Source organism: Schistocerca gregaria, chromosome 8, assembly GCF_023897955.1.
Source record: "Schistocerca gregaria isolate iqSchGreg1 chromosome 8, iqSchGreg1.2, whole genome shotgun sequence".
In the NCBI taxonomy this organism is placed as follows: Eukaryota; Metazoa; Arthropoda; class Insecta; order Orthoptera; family Acrididae; genus Schistocerca; species Schistocerca gregaria.
The window spans coordinates 100100973-100125780 of record NC_064927.1 but is presented as its reverse complement, the minus strand read 5'-3'; the positions used below and the strand labels follow the sequence as shown (position 1 = coordinate 100125780).

At 57.9% G+C, this 24808-nt stretch overlaps 1 protein-coding gene across 1 annotated transcript; it reads right to left on the bottom strand.

The window, feature by feature from the left end:
- Positions 1-3341: 3341 nt before the first annotated feature.
- Positions 3342-23096, bottom strand: LOC126285047 (uncharacterized). The gene is made up of 3 exons (XM_049984370.1): positions 21961-23096; positions 21053-21495; positions 3342-3478 (listed from the first exon to the last, which is right to left on the bottom strand). The coding sequence occupies exons 1-3, from the start codon at positions 23094-23096 to the stop codon at positions 3342-3344; spliced, it is 1716 nt and encodes a 571-aa protein (XP_049840327.1).
- Between the last annotated feature and the right edge of the window lie 1712 nt (positions 23097-24808).

The following is a 24808-nucleotide window of genomic DNA, read 5'->3' as shown; positions in this document are numbered from 1 at the left end:
GAGACGAAAGTTTCAGCTTCAGGGTTTAATTTTGAGTGAGGAGCTGGAGATGTTGAGGGTGGAGACTCACTAGCAGCCCAGAAGTCGTCTACAATTACCTCAATTTCTTTTATTTCGTGCATTATTTCTCTTATCTCTTCGAATCTCGGATCAGAGTCAGTTTGTGTACTGAAGTCAATCATCGTTGCTTTTCGTTCTTGCATTTGTTTTAGAGACTTCAAGAATTTATTAAACCTTTCTGCCCTTCCAGCGTCCCTTTTTCTTTTGCTGGGAGACTTCCTTTTGATGTTCGTCCTTCTTATGTTACCAGCATCAGCCATAGTCAATTCGGGATATGAGTCTCTGCTCTAGCAGTTTGTAGGTCGGGCAGTTTCTTCCTGCCATACCACAGGTTTTCTTTCCTCTCCGTGTGCAGGGAATGCACACCACGGACTTCTTACATTCCTTCCTCATATGTTCCTCCTCTCCGCATCTGGAGCAAGCAGGTTTCCTACTACAGTATTTGTGTATGTGATCAATATCCCCACAGTTCTGACACCGGGGGACAACAAGGTAGTCCTTGACATTAACAGAGTGAAAACCTATGTATACCCTGCCCATAGCTGTCAATTTCCTCCATAGGGATCCTGTGACTTCTGCTACGTGGTGGACTGTATCTTTATCCTTAGGCCCAGTTTTAAACCTAAGTTTAAAGTCTTTTAGGAAAGTTTCCATGTTGCCTTCTGAGTCAAAGTTTTGCTCATAGATCGTCTTACACAGGTCCTCGTCCGTTATGGACTTTGGCACATCATAAAGAATGACCAAGGGGTTCTTCTTACGGGGGGGTTCACATCTGACTGCCTTACATAGCTGTTGATTCGCCAAAAGCTTGTTCTTGTCCTCCTCAGTGGCAACATCGACAATCACTACATTCTTTGTAGCCTTAATCCTGTTAATTTTAATTTTGTCCTTAACTGGGTTGACTGAAGTCGCGAAGACTTCTTGGACCTTCTTTATGTTCTGGCCAGGCATTGGTCTCAAAAAGACCGCTGTTTCCGGCCGCTTGGACACCTTGACGATAGTTTCTCTAGTTGTGGGAGCCTTGGGTGCAGCTTGCGCCGCGACCCCGGCCCATGTCCTAGCAGGCTGTTTCCGGAGCCTTTCATTCTCTCTTTCGAGCTCCTCTAGTCGTCCTTCGAGTTTGGCGTTGGCTATTGCCCATGCCGCCAACTCGTTTTTCAATGCCTGTACCGCGGTTTGACTAATTTTACCGTTCTTTACGTTATGGTCCAGGAACTGGCTTAATCTGAGATGCCTTTCCATGCTGCATTCTACCATTGCCTGACCCAGGCCTTCCTGTGGCGAGGGATCAGCTAGCGTCGAAAGCCTCGCAGGCGCACTCAAATCGCTTGTCTCGTTTGTAGCCATCATCATTATTTGACAAGCGAAAAAAAAAAAAAAAAAAAAAAAAAAAAAAAAACGTCCATGGCCGTCACAGTCTTGCGCTTGGCGTGCTCAGTGTACGTCACCGCGTCGCGGATCACGTTCTCCAGGAACACCTTCAGCACTCCGCGCGTCTCCTCGTAGATCAGACCAGAGATGCGCTTCACGCCGCCCCTGCGCGCCAGGCGGCGGATCGCGGGCTTCGTGATGCCCTGGATGTTGTCGCGCAACACCTTGCGGTGCCGCTTGGCGCCACCCTTGCCGAGCCCCTTTCCTCCCTTGCCGCGGCCTGTCATTCTTCTTCTTCAAGCGTCTCAACCACAATAATATAAAAAAACAGAAAGCAAGGCAAGCTCCTCACCCGGCGCTAGCGAGTCGGCTACGGTTGTGGCGCCCAGCGCGCGCGCCGCCCCCCTATATAGACTCTGGGGCCCCGCGGCCCGCCCTCCCCTCCCCCCACCACCGCGCACCGAGGGCATATAAGCGCAGCACCCGGGGCGCGCGGGCCTACACGAGTCGAGGGACCACCCTCTCCTGTGCAGCGTGGCGTGGCGTGGCGTGGCGCGCGGGCCCCATTCCGAGCTGCGATGTCGAACCAATCGAACGCATGTACAGGAGCTGAGGGTGTGGCGGATCGCCGCCAGGCGGAGCTTGCTTCGTCGGCGGCCCCATCCGGCCCCCCACTGAAGACAACCCGGCGCATTCACCCGGCTCACGAATTGGACGATTCTCCGGTTCTTCCAGCTGCAGAAGGAAGTGCTGCGTCCCCCGGCGGCGAACTGCCGCCGTCGCAGCCTACACTGGACGTCACAACTGGGCGATGCGGCATCGATTCAGGAATCGATGAAGCCGCCCTTAGGGAGTTAGATAGGGCAAATGGCGCGTCAGGGCCCCCTTCACGTGGGACCAGCCCGCGCACGCCGAGGCAAAGGCAGTGTTCCACGAGTGTCCCCCGCCCCTCGCCCGCCCCACTCGATATGCCAGACATTTCCGATGCCGTCTGCGTCTCTGAGTCGGACAGTGACTCCGTCACTGGCTACATCGACGACAGCGACATCGCGGAGGGCCTAGAAGAGAGTCTTATCGCCCTCCGCGACGCCGCGGAAGAGGAGGGACTGCCCTGTGACCCCGCTCTGCGGGCGCGGATTCTCTTCCCTAACGCCGCTGCCGCTGACGCCGACGGCGACGCCATGCAATGCGAGATGGAGTCGCGTAAGAGGAAACCAGCGGCCGCCTCTTCCGACTCCGAAGCTGCCCCCTCCGAGGCCGCTCGTGGGAAGAAGCAGAAGGCCGCCGCCGACGCTGAGGGCTTCGCCGTCCCCAGGAAGACGGCACCCCGCCGCCGCATTGTCAAGACGCCGGTCCTCCCGGTGCACAATCAATTTGCGGCGCTTTCCGACGGTGCGGCGGACTCCTCTCCACCCCCTCCACCCCCATCCACAACTCCCCACCCCAATCCTACCCGTCCCCCTCCCCTCACAATCGAATATGCGGAGTCCTACAAATCCCTGCACGACCTGCTCATTCACGTCACTGACTCCGATTTCCGAGTGAAGACGATTGGCGAAAACTTGTACCGCCTCTATCTCCAGACGCCTGTTGACCTCCAGAAGGTCTACCACGTCCTTGGGTCCCACAGCATCGGCTACAGCACCCCCCCTGAGAGGTCCAAACGGATTAGGGTCGTCGTCCGCGGGCTCCCCTTTAAATATACGGACGACGACCTCCGGGAAGCGCTGACAGCTCTCAATATTACTCCTGCTGTCATTTCCCGAGTAGTCTCCCCCCGCACTAAACTCCCCACCCCCCTTTTCTTCGTCTCAGCCGACGATACCCCAGCCAACCAAGTCCTTATGCACCTGACCTCCATTGACAATTGCACGGTCACCATGGAGAAGCCCCGTTCCAGGCGCCTCATTCTAATATGCTACCGGTGCCAGGGCCTGGCGCACTTTGCGAGTAATTGTACTCGTGCGGTGCGCTGTGTCAAGTGCGCCGGCGGCCACGCCTCCTCCACTTGCGTCAAACCCCGCGAGGTCCCCCCTACCTGTGCTCGCTGTAATGGGGCGCACACGGGCAACTACTTGGGTTGTCCGGCAGTCAAAGCCCACCGCGCCAATCTGCGTCGCTCCGTCGCCCCTCCAACGATGGAGCGTCGTGGACTTACTTATGCGACTGCCCTTGGTCGGTCGGAACCCTCTCCCGCCCATACCCCCCGCCCCCCCCCGTTTCCCACGATCATACCACCCTGCCCCGCCCCCACTCCTCTCTATCCCCATCCCCCCTCCTGACTCCCACACCCCCTGTCCCTACCCCCAACACTCCGTATCCACCCCAATTCCTCCCCCACCCCCTCCCCTCCTTCCTCACGTCCATCCCGGTCCTTCCCCGCACCCTCCACCCTCCTCCCCTGTCCACCCGGTCTTTGGTGATCTCATTTCCAGTGTTGTGGAGGCATTGACCTCTGCACTCACTGGGGCACTAGACACCATCCTCACCTCCATTCCCCAGCAGATTGCTACTGCCCTTTCCCATTCCATCTCCCCCATCACCACCGCCCTCCCCACCACCCAACATGGCCATTAGACTCCATGGCCTTACCGTACTAATCTGGAATGCCAATGGCATCTACCGCCAGCAAGGTGAGTTTCGGCAGTTCCTCCTTGATGAGGGGGTAGACATCTGTCTTGTTGCCGAAACCCACCTTAAACCTGGGGTGAACGCCAGGGTACCAAACTTCTGCTGCTACCGGTCAGACCGGCCGACAGCACGAGGCGGCACGGCAGTATACGTACGTGCCTCCCTCCGCCACCACCCCGTCACCCTCCCTGCCCTTGCCACAATAGAGGCCACTGGTGTCGTGGTGCACACCGTGCGTGGCCCCATCACCTTTGTGGCGCTTTACAGGCCGCCCCACCGCGGCGTTCTCCACGGCCCTGACTTTGCTCAGGTCCTGTCACTTGGCCACTCCCTCTTCGTTGGGGGCGACTGTAATGCCAAGCATGCCGCCTGGCACAGTCGCCTAACCAACAACGATGGCCGTCGCCTCCTCCATGTGGTGGAAGCCCACGCCGCCCATGTTGTTGCCCCCTTCGACCCCACCATCTTCCCGACAAATGGCCCTCCTGACGTCCTTGACATTGCATTGGTTAAAGGACTCCCCCTCCCTATCACTGCCACTACCCGTGCTGCCCTTGCCTCCGACCACGTCCCAGTAATTTGCACGGTCGACCTTGTCGGCTCCCTAGTGCCACCACGTGACACCTTGGACCTCCGTGGCATCGACTGGGCGTCTTATCGGAGATGGGTCGAGGCAGCACTCCCTACCATACCCGACGCCGCCAGGGTGGGGGCTGACCTCACCCTCGCACAGTTCACGGACGCCGCCATCACTGCTGCAGTTGCAGCAACGCCTCCACATCCCCCGCGCCCTCCGACCCATGTGCGCCCTCTCCCCCTAGCCCTCCGCGCACTCATCACCGAGAAAAACAGGGTCATCCGCGAATGGCAAAGAACACGAGACCCTGCCACTAAGCGCCGGATAAATCGCATGCAGCGGGAGATCCGTGCTGCCATTCAGACCCACCGCAGTCAGGACTGGGAGCGAAAAATCTCCGCCCTTGACCTGAGCGATGCATCCGCATGGCGCCTGGTCTCCCGCATCATCCACAAACGCCCGCAAATTCCCCCCCTCCTGGTCGGCGCTGAGGCTGTGTGCGATCCTGATGCTAAGGCCAATGCCTTGGCTGATGTGTTCGCACGCAGCTTCACCCCTGTCACCGACCCCGTTGACCCCGACCATATCCAAATGGTCACCGCACGAGTCCACCAGTTCCTCACCGCCCAGGATCCAGAAGACCATATCACCCCCGTCACGGATGAGGAGATTGCCCGGGAGCTTAAGTCCCTCCACTCCCGAAAAGCCGGTGGCCCAGACAGACTCACCAATCAGCTTCTCAAGCAGCTTCCCCCAGCCTCTGTTCCCGTCCTTACTTCTACTTTCAATTCCATCCTCTCCTCTAGGCAGTTTCCTTCCGTGTGGAAACACGCGGAGGTGATTGCCATCCCCAAACCTGGGAAAGACCCTCGATCCCCTTCCAGCTATCGTCCCATCAGCCTCCTTCCCGCCCTCTCCAAGCTGTTTGAGAGGCTGTATCTCAAACGTGTCCTGATCCACGTCGCTCGGGAGCGGGTACTCCCCGACGTTCAGTTTGGCTTCCAGCGAGGACACTCCACCACCCACCAACTCCTCCGTCTTGTTGAGGAAGCACTGGAGGCCATTGAGCGTCGGGAGTACTTCGGGGCCGTCTTCCTCGATGTCTCCCGGGCGTTCGATTCTGTCTGGCACGAGGGGCTACTTTACAAGCTCTTCGGGCACGGCTTCTCCATCTCCCATGTGCGCCTCATCGCCACCTACTTAGAAGGTCGTACATTCCATGTCCGGATCCCGGGAGGTACCTCCACCAGGCGTCGTATCAGGGCGGGTGTTCCACAGGGGAGCGTGCTCGGCCCTGTTCTATACAGTCTGTTCACAGCTGACACGCCCACCGTGCCTCGTGTGCATCTCGCCCTGTATGCGGATGATACCGCGGTTTTTGCTCGCTCCCGGAGCAAGGCGCTCCTCCGGCAGAAACTACAACAGGCCATCGACTCTGTTGTCGATTATGCCACACGTTGGCGCCTGGCCTTCAACCCGGCAAAGACGCAGGCACTCATCATTTGTCGGCGGCGGTGGCCGGTCGCCTATCCCCCTGTCACTGTGCTCGGCACCCCCGCCCCCTGGGCCAGAACAGCTATGTACCTGGGGGTCACCCTGGATAGGGCCCTCACCTGGCGTCCCCACATAGAGGCCATCCGGCGGAAGGCCTTGGGGCGCATCGGCCAACTCTACCCTTTTATGAACCCTACCTCTACCCTTCCCATTCCTCTTGCCCTCCTCCTCTACACATCCCTCATCCGCCCCCTCCTGGAGTATGCCTCGGTTGTGTGGGGCAATGCCGCGCCTACGCATCTCCACCGCCTGCAGACAGTACAGAATCGTGCCCTTCAAATTGCCCTTCGCCTCCCTTACCGTTTCCCAACCCGTGAACTTCACCTCCTTGCCAATATCCCCCTCCTTCAAGACCGTGTCCGATCCTCCGCCATCTCCTTCTATGACCAATCCCGTCATTCCCCCAATCCACTCATTGTCTCTCTTGGCACCCGCCTCCATCGCCTGGCCACCACTCGCTGGCCCGACCTCCTTTCCCGCCCCCCCCTGACACCTCCCATCCACCCCCCCGTCCTGTTACTTCTTCCTCTTCCTACCACTTCACCTTTTTTGTCACACCATCCTGAAATATCTGCCGCCACCGTCATCGCCGTCGCCAAGAAGATCTGGCCAGGACGAAGGCCTTTCGTTTTCTTCATCCTCTTCCTGTCATCTTTCACTATTCTTTCGTCTGTCACTCAACGTTTCTTTTCCGGCTAGTCAATGGAGCCGTTCGTTTTCCTCTATCTCTCACTATTCCTTTTACTGTTCTGTCACCTGTTACTGTTAATTACCTTGCAACGGCCAGTCAATTGGGCCTTTCGTTTTCCTGCTTCTCTAACTATCCCTCTCACTATTCTTTCATCTTATTAAAAAAAAAAAAAAAAAAAAAAAAAACCCAAAATGCACAACGTCAAGCGCGCCAGCGCTAGTACTTCCTATACGAGTCGAGGGACCACCCTCTCCTGTGCAGCGTGGCGTGGCGTGGCGTGGCGTGGCGCGCGGGCCCGTTGTCAAGGCAGCACCGGACGCCGTCGCGCACGCATATCCACGCCGCATCCGCATCCGCAGTAGCCATGGCCCGGACAAAGCAAACGGCCCGCAAGTCCACCGGCGGAAAGGCGCCGCGCAAACAGCTCGCCACCAAGGCGGCGAGGAAGAGCGCGCCCGCCACCGGCGGCGTCAAGAAGCCCCACCGCTACAGGCCGGGCACCGTCGCCCTGCGAGAAATCAGGCGCTACCAGAAGAGCACAGAGCTGCTCATCCGCAAGCTGCCATTCCAGCGCCTAGTGCGCGAGATCGCCCAGGACTTCAAGACCGACCTGCGCTTCCAGAGCTCCGCAGTCATGGCCCTGCAGGAGGCCAGCGAGGCCTACCTCGTCGGCCTCTTCGAAGACACCAACCTGTGCGCAATCCACGCCAAGCGAGTCACCATCATGCCCAAGGACATCCAGCTCGCGCGCCGCATCCGCGGCGAGCGCGCCTAAACCCGCACACCGCCAAACAAACAAAACGGCCCTTTTCAGGGCCACTAACGTCTCTCCGTCGCGAGCAAAACTTTGTCGGTCGCAACGACTAGTTCCCCACTCACTCTCCAGTCCAGTCGTCCCACCCCCGGCCCGGCGCCGCCGTTTCCAAAAAGAAAAAAAAAAAAAAAAAGCACCGCACCGGCCGAGCCAAGTCGCAAGCGTCAATAGCGCCACCCACACAGGCCACGGCACAAAACGTGACGCCCGGAAAGCAAAGCCAAAAAAGAGTATTCCAAAACCACCACCAAGACAAACAAACAAACAAACGCGGCGCAAAATAAATAGGTAAAAATAATAAAAGTAAAATACACTTTATGTAACACCAACCGCGCGCCGCCGCCCACGCCCGCCAACGACCCCACAATCCAACCACCGCGGCACGCAAACACCATCCACACATGAAACAAACAAACGCCAGCAAGCAAGACAGACAGACAGACAGACAACAAGGCAACCGACCGACCACGACACGACAATCAACACCTTCCCGACGTGCTTTGATGGCCCTGAGAAGGGCCGTTTTTGTTTTTGTCCGGGACCGCGCGACAGCCTCTGGTTGCGCGCCGGCCACCAGGCGACGGTGTCAACCGCCAACCCTTCCCTGCCCTTTTTACTTCTTCTTCTTGGGCGAAGCCTTCGCCTTAGACGGCGTCGCCGTCGCCTTCTTCGGGCGCGGCGCCTTCGGCTTCTTCGTCGGAACCTTGGCGGCCTTCTTCGCCTTCGACGGCGACTTGGCCTTGGCCGGCTTGGCCGCAGCCGCCTTCTTCGCACCCGCGGGAGCGGCCGACGCCGCAGACGCCTTCTTGGCGGCGCCCGCCTTCCGACCGGTCGCCGCCTTCACGCCGCCAGCCTTCTTTGCGCCGGCCGCACGGGCCCCCTTCTTCTCCTTGCTGGCCGGAGCGGCGCGCTTCTTCTTCGCACCACCGCCGCCACCACGAGCCTTGCCGCCCTCGGCCGCCCCGCCGCCGGCGCCGGCAAGCTTGAAAGAGCCCGACGCGCCCTTCCCCTTCGTCTGCACCAGCTCGCCAGCCACGACGGCCGACTTGAGGTACTTCTTGATAAAGGGCGCCAGCTTCTCCGCGTCCAGCTTGTAGTGCGCGGCAATGTACTTCTTGATCGCCTGCAGCGACGACCCGCCGCGCTCCTTCAGACTCTTGATGGCGGCCGTCACCATCTCAGAGGTGCGCGGGTGCGCAGGCTTGGCGCGCGGCTTCTTCGCAGACGACGCAGACTTGGCCTTCTTCGTAGTGCCGGTGGCGGCGGGTGCCGCGGCAGTCTCGTTCGTAGCCGCCTGGTCTGCCATCTTTTGCTTGTTCTCTTTTCTTTTTTCCCCTTGGTTTCGCTTCCTTCTCTCCTTCGACGACGCACAACAGCGAGGGGCGCGCAGCAGAGAATAGCCGCGCACGCGCCTGGCCCAGCCAGTGTCGCGGGCGGGCGCGGACGGCCGAGAGAGCGGCCGCCACTCGGCGCGCCGCCGCGCCGCCGCGCCGCGCCTCCCGCGCTTGCTACCGCCCAACGTCCGACAGCCTGCGCGGAGCAGCCCCCAACCTGCGCCGCAACCACCCGCGCCATTCAAACCACCGAGGATGGGGCTACACACACCGACACCACGGTCGCCAACCAGTCGCCGCGGCGGCGCCGCAAACCACGGCCAAACTGCAGCCACCGCGCGCCACAGCCTGGGTCGGCCCGCCGAGAATCGCCGCCCCCGCCCAAATGCCGCCCCCACAGCCCCAGCCGACGACCCGCCACAATGGCCAAACCTTCGTCAAAACTCCCACACCGTCGCCGCGGCAGCCCGGCCACCGCGGCCGGCGCCACAGCCACACGAGCCGAGTCGTGCGGCGATGACGGCCGTGCACAAACGCACCTCCGCCGCCCCATCGCCTTCCGCCGTTTTCCCGATCGGCCCGCAGCCGTCGGGCCACGGCCGCGGGCCGTCCTCCTCCTCTCGCCTCGCCCGCCAACACCCACAGCCCTTCCAACACATTTTTTTTTCTTTTTTCTTTTTTTTTTTTACTTTTTTACGATCGCCGCCTGCGCAACATGGCACCGGCCGACGGAGCGCCAACCCCCCCGCCACAGGCGAAAACAAAACAAAACAAAACAAAACAACGATAAACAAACAAACAAAATAAATTACCAGCCAGCCCCAACTACAGACACACCGAATCTGCCCTCACAGCCGACCTTACACGCCTCAACGTCAAAACAAAGGTGGTTTCTTTCTTTCAACGGTTACCTTACCTTAGGTTACGTCAGGTTAGGCTAAGAAGGCGTCAGGGTTAGGTTAAGCGTTGACGTGACGTCACGTCTTAACGTAGGCGTTAAGCTAAGGTTGCGGTCACGTACGTTAGGTTAAGGCGACTTGCGGGTTGGCCTAAGAGCTTAGGTTAGGTTACGTTAGTTTAGGTGGCTGCGTTAAGGGCTTAAAGAAGTTTAGGAGGTTAAGGCGTCGAGGCGGCCGCACCCCCTTAGCTGCTGCGGCTCGGCCACGCCACGCCACGCCACGCTTTGGGGTTTCATAAGGTCGCGCGGCGGGTCGTCGGCACGCCGCAAAGGACAAAACTGCAAGACGACGTCGAAAAACAAACAACAGGTAAAAAATAAATAAGTAAGTAAAAATAAACGACGCCGACAGGCGGGGATCAAGCAGAACGAGCAGATTCCGGAGAGCGAACGAGACACACACGCACGCACACACACAAACCCCCCCGAGCCGAGAGAGCACAGCACCACCACGTGTCGGCCTCCGCTCACCCGACTCGGCTGGGCTGGGCTGGCGGCCGGGCCGGATGCACGTACACGTACGGCTACAGCCACTACCCGTACACAGCCGCTCTTCACGCAACACCAGCCAAATGGCGCGCCCGCGGCTCGTCGCGGTCGCGGTCGCGGTCGCAACGCCACGCCGGCACACTTTCGGCACCACCGTTTTCGCGCGCACCGCAAACAAAACGCAGCCGACACACACAGAAGAAAAAAAAAAACAAAAAAAAACAACACAGAGCGCGAGACGGGCGGCGGCGCACCTTTCGCCAGCCGGCAGGCAATCGACTCGCCCAGTACGACAAACGCGCACGCCACCCCACCCACCAACCAACCAACCAACCAGTCGTCGTCGTCCCGAAATCAAACAAACTCTCAAAAGCACAGCCCCTGCTGCCAACGGACGCAGGCGCCACGCAGCTCCCTTCCCGCCACACTCGATTCGCAGCGCAACTCACCCGGCACACCGTCAAACGACGGGCTGGGCTCGCCGCATCGCCGCAACCTACACACCTTCCCCGCCACGACGCACAGCCCCACCAGACGCCCGTGCCGCAACGACACTACTGCACTACCACTACCGCACTACTCCTCTCGCCCTTGCCATACACGACACAACACGCCAAAAAATGAAAAACCAAATACAAACAAAAACACCGCCCCCACGACCCAAACACATGCACGGCGCGCCAACACACGCGAGGCAAGGCACGCAGCAAACGGCGTCCCCTCCGCGTCGCGCCATCAACCTACACACACAAGGCAACCAACAACAGCCAGCCAGCCATCCAGCCAGCCAGCCAGCCCCACTCTCACGCCGCAAAAACAGAAAACACACCGAAACCGCCAAACGCCGCACATTCGCGCTTCGCACTTACCACACACCTCTCGGCATCCGTTTCGCACACAACGACGCGACGCACATACATCATCACGGGCTACGCACGCACACCGCGACCCACTTTTTTTTTTACGACGCCCTCGGCAGAGCACACGTGCCCACGCCCACACACAGTCGACACAACGACGCAGCGCGCAGCAGACGCGGCCGCAACACATACCTCCCCGACGACGCGCCAACACCGCCAGCCACTGCTCACTCGCCCAAGCAACCCGTGCACACAACTGCCACACGCGTCCACCACGCCGCCGCCAACCACCCGCCCGCCAGGGGGCGCTCACGTCCGCGACAACAGCGCGGCACCGCCGGACCGGACCGGACCGGGCCGGGCCGGGCCGGGCCGAACCGAGCCGAGCCGCCGCCGCCTCCTCTCCACTCGGCACGCCACGTCCTGCTTGCAAAACACATGGCTCGTCCCTCTGTACACACAACGCGCCTGCCTGCGGTCGCCGCCGGCATCTATCTACCTGAGCATCGGAGCCAGGCCGGCAAGCCCACACTTAAATAATGCACTTCACCAGCCAAACAAACCCACTCTTCCTTTCTTTGCACAGCGCATGCAACAGCAGCCCCAGGAGCCGGGCCCGCCGCCAGCGTCTCCTCCTCCTCCTCCTCCTCCTCCTCCTCCTCCACCTCCTCTGGGCACAGCCAGCCAGCCGTTCCCACCGCCCCGCCCCTGCTCTGCAGAACAAGAAAAAACGAAAAAGTACCAACACACGCACCCAAAGCGTAAGCCAGACAAGACCAGCCTCTCCAAGGCCACACACACGCAAAAAAAACAAAAAAACAAAAACACTACAACAAAATAAAATAAAAAAAGAAAAAGCAAGCCTGTCGCCTCGCCCCCGCCCGTCCCCCCCACCACATTCGCCCCCTCCGCTTGTTTTCCTTTCTACAATTTCCCTCTTTTCCACCCAATATCCCGCCGCGGTTTACGGGCACCGGCCGATTTTGCGCCCGCCCACATGTGTGCCTACTCCCCACCACCATTCCCTCCGCAGCCCGCAGCCCGCAGCCCGCAGCCCGCTTTTCCCCCCTCCCTGCCCACACCACACCACACCGACGGTGCTGACGTCGACACGCACCCAAGACAGGGGCCACGACCGTCTTTTTTCCTGGGCCCATCCCCGCACCGCACCGCACCTCCTTCCAATCAACGCTGTGGCGCCTGTGTCCGCGCGAGACGCGTGCGCGCCGCCTCTCTCAACATCCGTCCGCCGTCCGCCGGCCGGCCCGTTTTTCGGCCCCCAGGCCATCCGTCAACCACCACTGCCCCTGCCCCTGCCCCTGCCCCTGCCCGCCCCGCACCACACCACACACCGCTGCTTGCCCCGGCCGTTGCCACCAAAGGCGCCAACCGCAGCCCGCGCGCGCCAGAAAGAGATGGCAAAACTACAGGGACCCAGCCGACCGACGAAAATCAGAGCAATTGGCCGGGAGGATCAAAAAGAGAGCTCCGAAAACCACCGTAGCGAGGCGTGGGAGGAAACGTTACGAGAAGCAGAAAGGGACCAGGAAAAATTCTGGAAATTTCTTAAAACTCGTAAACTAAACACGAAACATCTACATCTACATGGGGAAGGAACGACCCCACAGACCGAGCTGAAGCACTGGCGGATTCACTAGAAAGGCAATTCCAAGCACCAGAAGCGGTAGATGACGAAACTGATGACCACCAGGAAATGGTACTCGGAAGGGTAAAACCGCATCCTAAGTGCCCCGATCAGAACATCTTTCACAATCCAATAAACGCAGAAACCCCATATCTTATCACATCACAAACATACACACATCCTAAGAAGGCATCAGGCCCAGATTCCATCAAACCGCAACTACTACATCACCTACCTCCAGCAACTATCAATTATCTATCTAACATCAATATATAATGCTTGCTTCAGACTAAACTACTTGGAAACAGGCCCGAGTCATCACATTACCAAAGCCAAACAAGGACTTATTATTTCCGCAAAACTATAGGCCAACTTCCTTGGAAAGGTTCTCGGAAAGCTCATTCAAACTGAACTGAAGAAATTCAATTCTTAAAGGATAACAACATAATCATCCCACAACAATTCCGATTCCGCGAAGAACACAGCACCACCCACCAGGTGACCAGACTAGTCGAGCACATATGTCAGGCCAGAAACATTAGACACAGTACTGGAGCAGTCCTGCTTGACATTGGAAAAGCATTCGGATAACGCCTTATCTACAAGCTCCACCACTACAACTGCCCCATCCACATTATTGGCTTCTTTTCTCCGCAACAGAGCATTCTATGTCCATGTACCAGGAGCGGCAAGTAACACTAGATCCATAGAGGCTGGAGTCCCGCAAGGCTCAGTGCTGGGGCCCATTCTCTACTCAATATACACAAACAAACAGCTGGGAGGACACTTGTCACTATTTGCAGACGACACTGCAGTCTACCGCAGCAGTTCTAACCTGCAATATAGAGTCACAAAAATAGAGCAACACCTACAATCCATCCAGAAATGGGCTAACCAATGGAAACAAAAAAAAAAAAAAAAAAACAATAAACGCGGAGAAAACCCAAGCAATACAATACGATTCACATTCAAAAAGAATACCTCCTAACCTGCATATACGCCTCAGAAATAACAATCTTCCATGGTCAGGCACAATAAAGTATCTAGGCATCAAGCTGGACAAGAGGTTGACATTTAGAGACCATGTTACACACGTTTGTAACAAGGCTGCAGCAGCAATATTCAGACTGTACCCAATCATCAAAGGAAACAGAATAAATATGCGCGCCAAAAAGAAAATCTTCAAAACCGTCATAGGAACCAGCCATCACTTACGGCTCTGAAAATCTGGTCAATGGCCGCAGACACCAACATAACAAGAGTAAAAAAGGGTGCAGAACAAATACTTCAGAATTACTGCTGATGCCGGCCGGTACCAGACAAACCGAGACATATACACAAACCATAACATACTCAAAATCCCGGAAATCATCCAAAGAAAAATCCATAAAGTTTTTTTTTTTTTCCACCAAACCACGGATTCGAACCACCCACTCATCAGAAATCTGGGACAAAATCCACCCGACCCAAGAACGACATTTCCCATCACGACAAAACACCACAAACTACAACATACCATGATAAACAAAAATAAAATACAAACACCATAACACTCACTTAAACAACAAACATCTACACACACCCAAGAGACCCTATCATCCCATCATTTTGTTACCCAACATAATCAGACAGAAGGCAGGGATCAAGGACAGATCCGGTCCTCTTCGAATACAGGGGGTAAAAAATACCCATCAGACCAGCTCTCTCTCTCTCTCTCTCTCTCTCTCTCTCTCTCTCTCCTCCTCGCTTCTCCGTGCCGACGCTGCCCCGCACACGCGTTCGCGTTCGCGTTCGGCCGACACCACACGACAGGTCTTTGGGGCCCCGCCACTGCGCACACGCACGCCTCCTCCTCTTCCTTAGTTCTTTTTCGCTTTTCTTTTCTCCCCCGCCCCCCGCTCTCACCGCCACATCATCCCGCAACCCTTGGGGGATGTTTCCCAACATCAACGCGCCCCAATTCCACTCTCTGCCCGTGCCGCACTCTCCACTTTGCTTCTCCCCGTCCCCTACACACACGACTACCGAAACCCCGGTTGACACACCTTCTCGTAGGACAGGGGTGCGTGCGTGCGTTGTCTTCACGGTGACAGCAACAGCAACGGATCCGTCCATCCCATTCCCCCCCCACTCGGTAAAGAACCATGTTCAACCCACACTACACAACAAGGGGGGCACACACGAACGCGAAAGAAAGGGAAGGGCAGGGCAGGGCAGGGCAACTATCTCGTACACATTCTTCCTCAGAACCCACATATCACATCAACGGACGACAGGCCAATTGCGGACTCAGCCGTGTCAGGCAAATCCAACCCAACCAACACCTCCCACGGAAACCCTGACACTGATCCAGCAGTACGTCCACATACATCGCCACACCAAATACGGGTGACGAGTGAGCAACAAATGGAACAATACACAACAAGGCTGACCTAATAAAAACTGCACGTCACGTCATACCTTCCAGACAGACGCAGTTCCGACGGGACGGCGGAACCGTATACGTACCTTTCAGCCACAACAACCGACCGACTGGACACGCCCGCGTCTCCAGCCAGCCAACCACCAGGGCCACACAGCCCGCAAGTTTCAGCGTCAACACTTCTTAACGTACGTTGCAAACTTTTCAAAACATTGCCACACACACACACCACGAAAAGCGTCAACCTCTCTCACACTGGATACACTCAACACTTTTTGTCGGCGGAGCTTGAGGCCAACGGTTGACACACCCCCACCGGCCACACAGGTTTCCCTTTGAAAATTGCAGTGACGGAGACGCGGCATTACGAGAGGGTTGTTTCCGAGAGCGCGAGCTGGACGGAGCTGCGGCGCCGCCGCCGAGGGGTAATGAACGCACGCGATGCCGCATGACAGCCCATCACCCAAAGTTTCACCCACAACTGCACAGGTCGCACCCCCTTTTCGCGCCATACTAGTGTCGATCGTCAATTACAGCTCACGGTGTTCGCATTTGCCACTTGACGGGGGGGAAAAGAAAACAAACATCTGACACGCCATGTGTTTCTCTCTCTCTGTTATATCTAGGTCATTGGGCAGCCACTGTAAAAAAAAATATTTTTACGACATGGTTGGGTAAGTGATTTAAAGACAACAATTGTGGGTCACACACCATAGACCATTTCGATAGTGTTCTTGTTCTTCTCTTTTTCCTTTTTTTTATCGCTCAATTGAAATAAAACCTGGGGATGATGCAATGCTGCGATATGGCACAACCGTCGTCCATTGTACACAACTCGGGAACAAAAAGAAACCAATTCAGGGAACGTTCGTTCCTTCACAACGTTTCTTTCAACGCACTTGGTCTTTACCATCCTGTATTCAACACACATTTCCTTTCATCAAACTAGGGCATTTCCATAACAGTTTGTTTCCGTTTCTGTGAGCACAATACTGCTCCTTCGACGTCATTTCACCATCTTAACTAGAGACAAACAACAAAATAGGAAAACAGCCTTGAGAACCCCGTCCACCAAATTTCAGTTAGCACGGCATCCAAGATTCTTTTCCGGGGAGCGCAGTGCAGCTGACGCTGCTCAGACCATATACCGTCGCCAGTCTCAGTCAACTCTTGCGCATTCCATTCTACGCTACGTGACAATGCAAAAATGAATGAATCAAACCCGCCCAGAGAGCGTCTTGTGCGAGGGGACACACGATATAGAGAACAACAAAACACACAGGGGACACCACCAAAGTTGGAGAGAACGTTTCCACCACGGCAGCCGCGCCGTTACGCGCTTTTTTTTTTTTTTTTTCCTCCCCCCCACTGCACACCTCCGACACCACGGGAACGTTCACCGTCCCGTTGCCCTACACTGGCGTTTCTTTTCAACCCCCCACCCTATTCCTCGCTCCCCGGACATTCGACCGATCACAAAGTGCAACCTCTCGTTACCGTCGGGTGCCCCTCTTCATCCCCGGGGCGCCAACAACAAAACAAAAAAAAAAACAACAAAAAAAAAACACCACCGACGCCGTCGTCTCGCGTCACCTCACTCAACTGAGCGGAAAATACACGTACATCCAGAATGACGACACCGCCTCCACAAACAAAAACCAGACGTCAGACGTCAGGTCGAAAGAGGGCACCGTACGTCGTGGCGCGTGGTCTCCTAACTCACCTCGCGCGTACAAATACAATACAATACAATACAATGCAATGCGTGTCACCTCACGTTCACACACACCTCCACGCTCCACTTTTACGTCGCCCAACCAACCAACTAACTTAACGCACCCGCTCGGCGTAGAAGCAGCTGTAGGCGGCAACGTGTTTCTCACCCTCGCCACCAACGGTGTGACATCCGACAATCGCGGTTTGCTTTCCGTTCCACACCTCCGGCCATACCATACAAAGGGGACAAAAAAAAATATATCAAACAAGCCAACTCCAGCGATCCGCCCCCCTAACACCAACACGTCTCGAAACACCCACGCCCACGACCCGGCTGTGGCTAAAGTGCGTATCCCAACGTCACACCAAAACCAAAGGCGCCGGCGCCGCACCACACCACAAGCTACAGCTACAGCTGTGCCGCCGTCCACCCGCTCACAACAACAACAACAACAACAACAATTCCGCCCTTCCCGCAAAGGCATTTTGGTGGCCCTGAAAAGGGCCGTTTTTTTTCTTTTCTTCGCCGCGCCGCGGACGAGCCTCCTATTTCCAAGAGCCACCTCCTTACTTGGAGCTCGTGTACTTGGTCACCGCCTTCGTGCCCTCGCTCACCGCGTGCTTGGCCAGCTCGCCAGGCAGCAAGAGCCGCACAGCGGTCTGGATCTCGCGGGACGTGATGGTCGAGCGCTTGTTGTAGTGCGCCAGGCGAGAAGCCTCGGCCACAATGCGCTCGAAAATGTCGTTCACGAAGCTGTTCATGATGCTCATCGCCTTCAAAGAGATGCCCGTGTCAGGGTGCACCTGCTTCAGCACCTTGTAGATGTAGATGGCATAGCTCTCCTTCCTCTTGCGCTTCTTCTTCTTGTCGCCCTTCGAAATGTTCTTCTGCGCCTTGCCAGCCTTCTTGGCGGCTTTCCCGCTAGTCTTGGGCGGCATCACGAACAAACAGGCAGGCAGGCAGGCACGCGCAGTCAGTCAGTCAAGCTCGCTCGCTCGCTCGCTGTAAAACGCTGGCTTCATATGCCAGGTGTAGGGGCAGGTTAAGCAGCGGTGCTGCTGTTCCTGCAGTGACATCTTCAGGGTGCTTTATTCCTAACAGAGTGAGCTGTCCTCACTAGGCGTCAGTCATTGCGACGCCATATTTGTTACCGACATCGTGCTGCGAGAGAAATTACTCTCGCAGTAGATCTGGCCATCGAGTCGTTGGCCTGTGGTGGACCTGGCGGCCCAGACCACGAATCAGGCGACTGGCAGAGTGTTCTGCATCGCTGTAGAACACCCTGGCGATTTGCCGGAAGCGGTCCCGTAGGAAAGGGATGCCCGCTTCCTCATGGAGCAGCCTTGCTGGGTAGCGAGGCGGCTTGTGGAGCGCAAGTCGCAGCGCCCTATTTTGCACGCGTTGAAGCGTCGCAATGTGCGTCGCTGCCGCGTTACCCCACACCACGGCCGCATATTCCAGTACCGGTCGGACGAGGGACAGATACATGGTGAGGCCGTGGCGTGGAGGAAGCGTCGATGAGGGATTGAGGAATGGGTAAAGCGCACGAAGGCGCCCCACTGCCCGCCCTCTGACGTCGCGGATGTGTGGCAGCCACGTCAGGTGTCTGTCCAATGTCACCCCGAGATATTTGCCGGTCCGCAACCATGGAATGGGGCCCCCCATGATCGTGACCGGCGGTAGGTCCGGTGGCATCATCCTTCTGCTAAAGATGACAGCCTGGCTCTTCGCAGCGTTAAACTTAAGGCGCCATTTCGTGGACCAGGCACCCAGGACGTCACATCCGAGCTGGAGGCGGCGGCGCATCTCGGCCGCGTTCATGCTGCGGGTGAACAGCGCCGTGTCGTCAGCATAAAGCGCCAACTCCACGCGTGCCACCCGCGGGGCGTCGGCGGTGTACAGGGAGTACAGCAGGGGACCGAGGACCGACCCCTGCGGCACTCCCGCCCGAATCTGCCGGTCGGTGGATGTGCCCTCATCAGCTCGGACGTGGAAAGTGCGCCCCGAGAGATACGAGCGCAGCAGGACCACGTGCGACGTCGGTACCCCCGTGCACAAAAAGTTTGTACACGAGGCCGTCGTGCCACACGCAGTCGAAGGCTTTGGAGACGTCGAGAAGTACCGCCCCTAGGTACTCTCGCGTCTCCAGCGCACGCATCGCCTGCTCCACGAGGCGCAACAGCTGCTGTGTGGTAGAGTGGCCCCGCCGGAAACCAAACTGCTCCTCGGGAAGGAGTTGCTGCTCTGTCACGATGCGCAGCAGCCGCTCCACGTACAACCTCTCAAACACTTTTGAGAGGGACGGGAGCAGACTGATCGGCCTGTAGTGCGCTGCCAGTCGCGGATCCTTGCCGCTCTTGGGGATGGCAACCACTTCCGCATGTTTCCATGCGGAAGGGAAGGTCCCAGTGCGGAGGATACTGTTAAAGATGTCCGCCAGAGATTGGTGTACCTCCGGCGGTATCATCCTCAACAGGTGGTTGGTGACACCATCGGTGCCACCCGCCTTCCTCGGATTGAGGCGACGGAGCTGCAGGTCCACTTCCTCGGGTGTTATCTCCTCGATCACATCGTCAGCCTCCCTTGCAGCGAGGAAGACCGGCAGGCGATCCTCCACCAGACGAACATGATCGGGATCGAGCACACCATCAACAGGACGAAAATTTTCTGCGAACGTGTCCGCGAGGATGCTGGCTTTAGCATCCGGCTCGCAGACAACGTCCGCGCCCGCATGGAGAGGCGGGACTCGCTGGCGACGACGAAGGAAGCGCTTGGCGGTCCGCCAGGCACTACCATCCGTCGTAGTTAGGGTGGCCACCAAGCCCGCCCAGTCCCGATTCCGATGTTCATCGATGGCTGCCCGAATCTCGCGTCGCTCCCTGTTGAGGCGGCGCTTCGTTTCTGGCTGCCGTGTGAGCTGCCACTCCCGGAAGAGGCGATTCTTGTTTGTTATCGCCTCCAGGATAGGCGGCGGGAGTTGGCGCGACATGTCTCGCGGCCGCCTCCGCCGCAGCTAGTGTGTGCCGCGTGAAGAAGGCTAACGCTTCTTCAGCCCCAAGCACAGCGGGATCTGGCGCGCCCTCGAGTCGGGCAAGGACCTCGTCACGGAAGCGCGTCTCGTCGATGCCACGGAAGTTGCGGCGGACGGACGGCAGAGATGCACCGATGACGTCCATGTCGAAGACCACCGGGAGGTGATCGGACGACATGGCACATCGAACGGTGGCCGAAGTGAAGTGCCCAACACCTTTGAGCACGGCGATGTCGAGCACATCTGACTGGCCTCGATGGGGGAAGACAGTGTGATCATAAGGCCCCAGTACTATCGCGCCATGCCGCTGTGTGGCGCGGAGGAGTCGGCGGCCGCTGGCATTGGTAACGCGGGAGTTCCACTGCGTGTGCTTGGCATTCAAGTCACCCGCAATGAAGACTTTCCCGCGCAGAGCCAGCAGGGCGTCGATGTCGGCCTCCTGAAGCAGTCCCCTCGGCGGCCTGTAGGCCGCAACGAAGGTGATCACCCCTGCCGTCGTGGTGACAGCCACCCCAGTGGCCTCCACTGCAGTGAGGGGCGGAAGCGGGACGTCATGGTGCTTGAGGGACGCCTTGATATAAATAGCCGTCCCCCCGCCATGCGTCAACCTGTCGGTGCGGTAGCACCGATAGTTGGCCACCTTGACATGTATCCCCGGCTTCAGAAAGGTCTCGCACACGAGGCAGATGTCAATTGCCTCGTCGCGCAAGAACTCCCTGAATTCCCCTTGTTGGGGGACCAAACTGTTTGCGTTGAAAGCGCAAACGGTGAGGCCATGGATGTGGCGATTATCCATGACGCGGCGGGGTTGCAACGCCGGCCTGAAGGGCCGACGTGACCGCGGTGACGAGCACCGGTAGCTGCTCTAGCAGCTGGCTCAACGACCGCAAGAGCGAACGGAGCTCGGCTGCATCGGTGGCCGAGGGGGCGGCGTTGGCCGCTGGGGCGGCCTCCGCCACTGGGGAGGCCGGTTGCGGCAACTCCGTAGTAGACGACTGCCGCGGAGCGTCGGCAGCCGGTTGCGGCGTAGCACGAGGTGCCGTCGTCTGTTGCGGCAGTGTGTCATCGGCAGTCCGGCGTGCAGCGGCATGGGTGGCCCGGCCCGCGCGCCGGCGACGCCTGCGCGGGGCGGCAACCCGCGCGCTCTGCGTGGGTGTTGGGTTGGCCTCCCCCCCGGGCGAAGCCGGGGACGGCGCGGCCGGTTGCCTCGTCTCGCCCGCCGCCAGTTCCGAACGTCGGGCGGTGGCGGTTGATGGTCCGCCCTTGGTGGCGGCAGCAAAGCTGGTGGATGGGTGCACCTTACGAGAGGGAGCAGCCCCTCCGCTCCGGTGGTTTCGGCCCCTTTTAAAGGCCGAACAGCCTCTGTAGCTGGCAACGTGCGCGCCGCCGCAGTTGCAGCACGTCGGCTTCTCTTCCTTGGCAAGTCCGCAAGACTTGCTCTCGTGCTGTCCCGCGCATTTGACGCAGCGGGGCAACATAGAGCAGTAGCGGGAGACATGGTCGAGCCTCTGGCAGGAAAAGCACTGGGCCCTCTTGCCTTTGGCTCGGAGAGGTTCCACCGCGACCCTGACCCGGCCGACTCGCTGCACCTGGAAAATCTTCCGATTTTCCAGGTTGTCGACGAGGACAACCTGGTACAGTGGCATGTCGCGGTGCGTGCGTGGGGACTTCATCAGTCCGGTGGACCGGACGCCGAAGCCCATGTCTTCGAGTTCTTCTCTAAGATAGTCCGCCCCAAACTTGAGTGGAAGGTGGCGGAACACCACCTTCAGAAGTTTGAGCGGCTCAGAGAGGTGCGTGTAGCACGGGAGGCCATCTCTGGAGATGGTGTCCATCACCGCGCGGTACTCCTCGTTGGAGGACACCGTGACCTTGTAGAGGTGACGGCCAGCAGTCTTGACAGTGGCGGACGTGGCCGCCCTGTCTAGTTTTTGCTGGAACTCCTTGTACCCTCCCGCCCATTGGATGACGATGGGCGGGGGCTTCTTTTGGGCCGACACAGGAGGCGCGGCACCATCTTCAGTCGCGTCCACACTGGCCCCCGCGAACGCGTTGGCGGTCGGCAGCGGCGTCGGTTGCTGCAGCGCAGCAGCCCTGGCAGTGCGCCGCCTGGGAGGGGCGACAAAACCATCCTCATCCGGCTGCCGGGAGGTGGCAGGTGGACGAGTGGGCCGCCGCGTCTTCGTCGGTCTCGGCGAGGCGGCGCTCGCGGAGGAGCCCGCGACAGTCGTCCCAGACTCCGTGGTGGAAGGGCGGGAAGCCCTCGAGGCCTTCTTCCGCGGCCTCGCTGTGTCGGACGTCTGAGAGGGAGTGTCGGAGTCGTCATGCGTCATAGCCCGGCGCTTTCTGGGCGCACGGGCAGCGTCAGAGTCAGTGTCACGGCGCTCTGACTCGGCAATGGCCTCAGCCAAATTTGCGTCAGGCAGGTCGATATCCTGCATCTCGGCGGCCGCAGCTAGCGTAGCCACGGGCTCTTCTCGTGTCTTGGGGACCAGGGGTGCAGCCGGGGGCACATCGACCTCTTCAGTGGTCGAGGCCAGCGGCGCAACTCCCGCCGAGGCCGCCACCGCCGGGACCGCAGACTCGCGCGATTCAACCGGCGGGGCTCTCGGTGGCACACCCGACACTTGCTGCCTCGTGTACGGCAGAGTGGCACCCTTCCGAATGTGACAGAAGGCGAGTATAGTCGCCTCGTCGTCCTTTCGACCCGGGTAGGAACCCCCGTGAGCGAGTTTGTTCATAAGGATGAACACTCGATCACGAGAGAGCACATCAGAATCCGAAGAGTCATTCCTGTCGTGGTCAGTTGTCGTAAGCCGGTTCGTCATAAGTGGGGGGCCGGATGGGGCCGCCACCGGGATCAGCTCAGTCGCCCGAGCTGGCCCCGACGGGCGGCGATCCGCCACACCCTTCGCAGGTAAAGCAACCTCTCTCAACGACATCTCGAACAGCACTCGCCGCGTGCGTGTGCGCGTGCGTAGTCAGTCAAGCGCTCCGCTCCAGTCAGCGTCTCCCCACACAGTGGCACCCGCCGCTCGCTGCAGCTCATCGACGAAGACTTCTGTGATGTCCTCGGTGGCTGTGAAGTATTAGCATTCCTGCTTCGCCTTCAACATAGAAATTCTTTACATTATATGAATAAAATAATATACATAATTTTTGTGGAAGCATAGATGATGTTTCCTTACTGCTGTGATTTTCATAGGGTGCTACTTGCAGTAGCGGTTTTTTTTTTTTTTTTTTTTTTTTTATGTGGCCTTACGTACTAGTATGTGCATGAGGTGGTTGGTCCTTAGAGCATGATGCTTTACAATTGTCGGACCTTTACAGCGGACAATATCGCTGTCTGTGCTTGGATGGATGTGAGTGATTGGTTGTGATGTGATACTAATGCCTAGGGGGGGAGGTTTGTGCTTACACTAGGATGGATATGAGGTGTCCATGTAGCTCTAGGCTTTACAAAGTTCGGACGATTACAGCGGACAATATCGCTGTCTGTGCTGTGATGGATATGAATGATAGGGTGGTGGTGGTGGAGGCATGTGCATTGTTATCTATTCGTCCTCCACCTGTAGTAGGTCTGGCCATCTGGTCGTGGCCATGCGGTGTACTTTTCTTCCCAGCTGCTGGATGAGGGGGTTTGGGGATTCCCTCGTCTTTTCGTAGAAATTCCTCGCCGACTGTCGGAATCTCTTTGTTAGTTGTGGGACTTCCGCCATACGGTGCAATTCTTCTGTGGAAAATCGGTGTGGCAGCTTTAGGGCACGTTTTAGTGCGCGGTTTTGCACGGTTTGCAGCTTTTTGAGTGAGGTTGCAGCGGCGTTGCCCCACACAACTGCGGCGTATTCGAGGATGGGCCTCACCTGCGTGAGGTATAGTATTACCCCGATTCTTGGTGGTAGTGTCGACGTTGGGTTCATCACAGGGTACAGCGCCTGTAGTTTGTTGAGTGCTTTCTTCCGGACCTCTTCAATGTGAGGGGCCCATGTGAGTCGTCGATCGATTGTGACACCCAGGTATTTTGCTGTTGTCCCCCATGGGACTGGGGTGCCCCTGACTTGGATTTGCTGGTAGTCTGCTCGTATTTGTTTTTTCCCTATCGGGATGGCTTGGGTTTTGGTGGCGTTGAAGGTTAGTCTCCACTTTGTGGCCCATTCTGTTAATGTGTTGCAGGCGTTTTGCAGCCTCCTTTGCAGGTGGTTGGCGTTGGTGCTTCGGGAGTACAGGGCAGTGTCGTCTGCATATAGGGCCAGGTGTACTCTGTCGACTGTAGGTGTGTCGGCAGTGTACATGATGTACAGGAGTGGTCCTAGGACGCTGCCCTGTGGTACTCCTGCATTGATGTGGCGCACAGTGGATGTTCCGTCTTGGGCACGGACGTGGAATGTTCTTCCTTCTATATAGCTTTTCAGGAGCGCTACGTGTGACACTGGTACCCCCTGTACTAGGAGTTTGTACAGGAGGCCCTCGTGCCACACTGAGTCGAACGCTCGTGATACGTCTAGAAATACGGCTGCGAAGTATTCCTTCCGTTCGACGGCGTCTAGGGCTTCTTCTATCAGTCTTAGTAGCTGGTGGGTGGTAGCATGTCCGCATCTGAAGCCGAATTGGACGTCCGGTAGTACCCTTTCGTCACTGATGTGTCTCATGAGCC

Bases quoted from the DNA above. Each gene is read 5' to 3' on its own strand.
- LOC126285047 (XM_049984370.1), bottom strand. From the start codon at position 23,096: ATGTCGTTGAGAGAGGTTGCTTTACCTGCGAAGGGTGTGGCGGATCGC. The intron at 21,496-21,960 runs GTGCTACACGCA...GGCCTTTAAAAG, and splicing joins ATCTCCAGAGATGGCCTCCC to GGGCCGAAACCACCGGAGCG. The intron at 3,479-21,052 runs GTTCGCTCTTGC...GCCCCATTACAG, and splicing joins CACCGATGCAGCCGAGCTCC to CGAGCACAGGTAGGGGGGAC.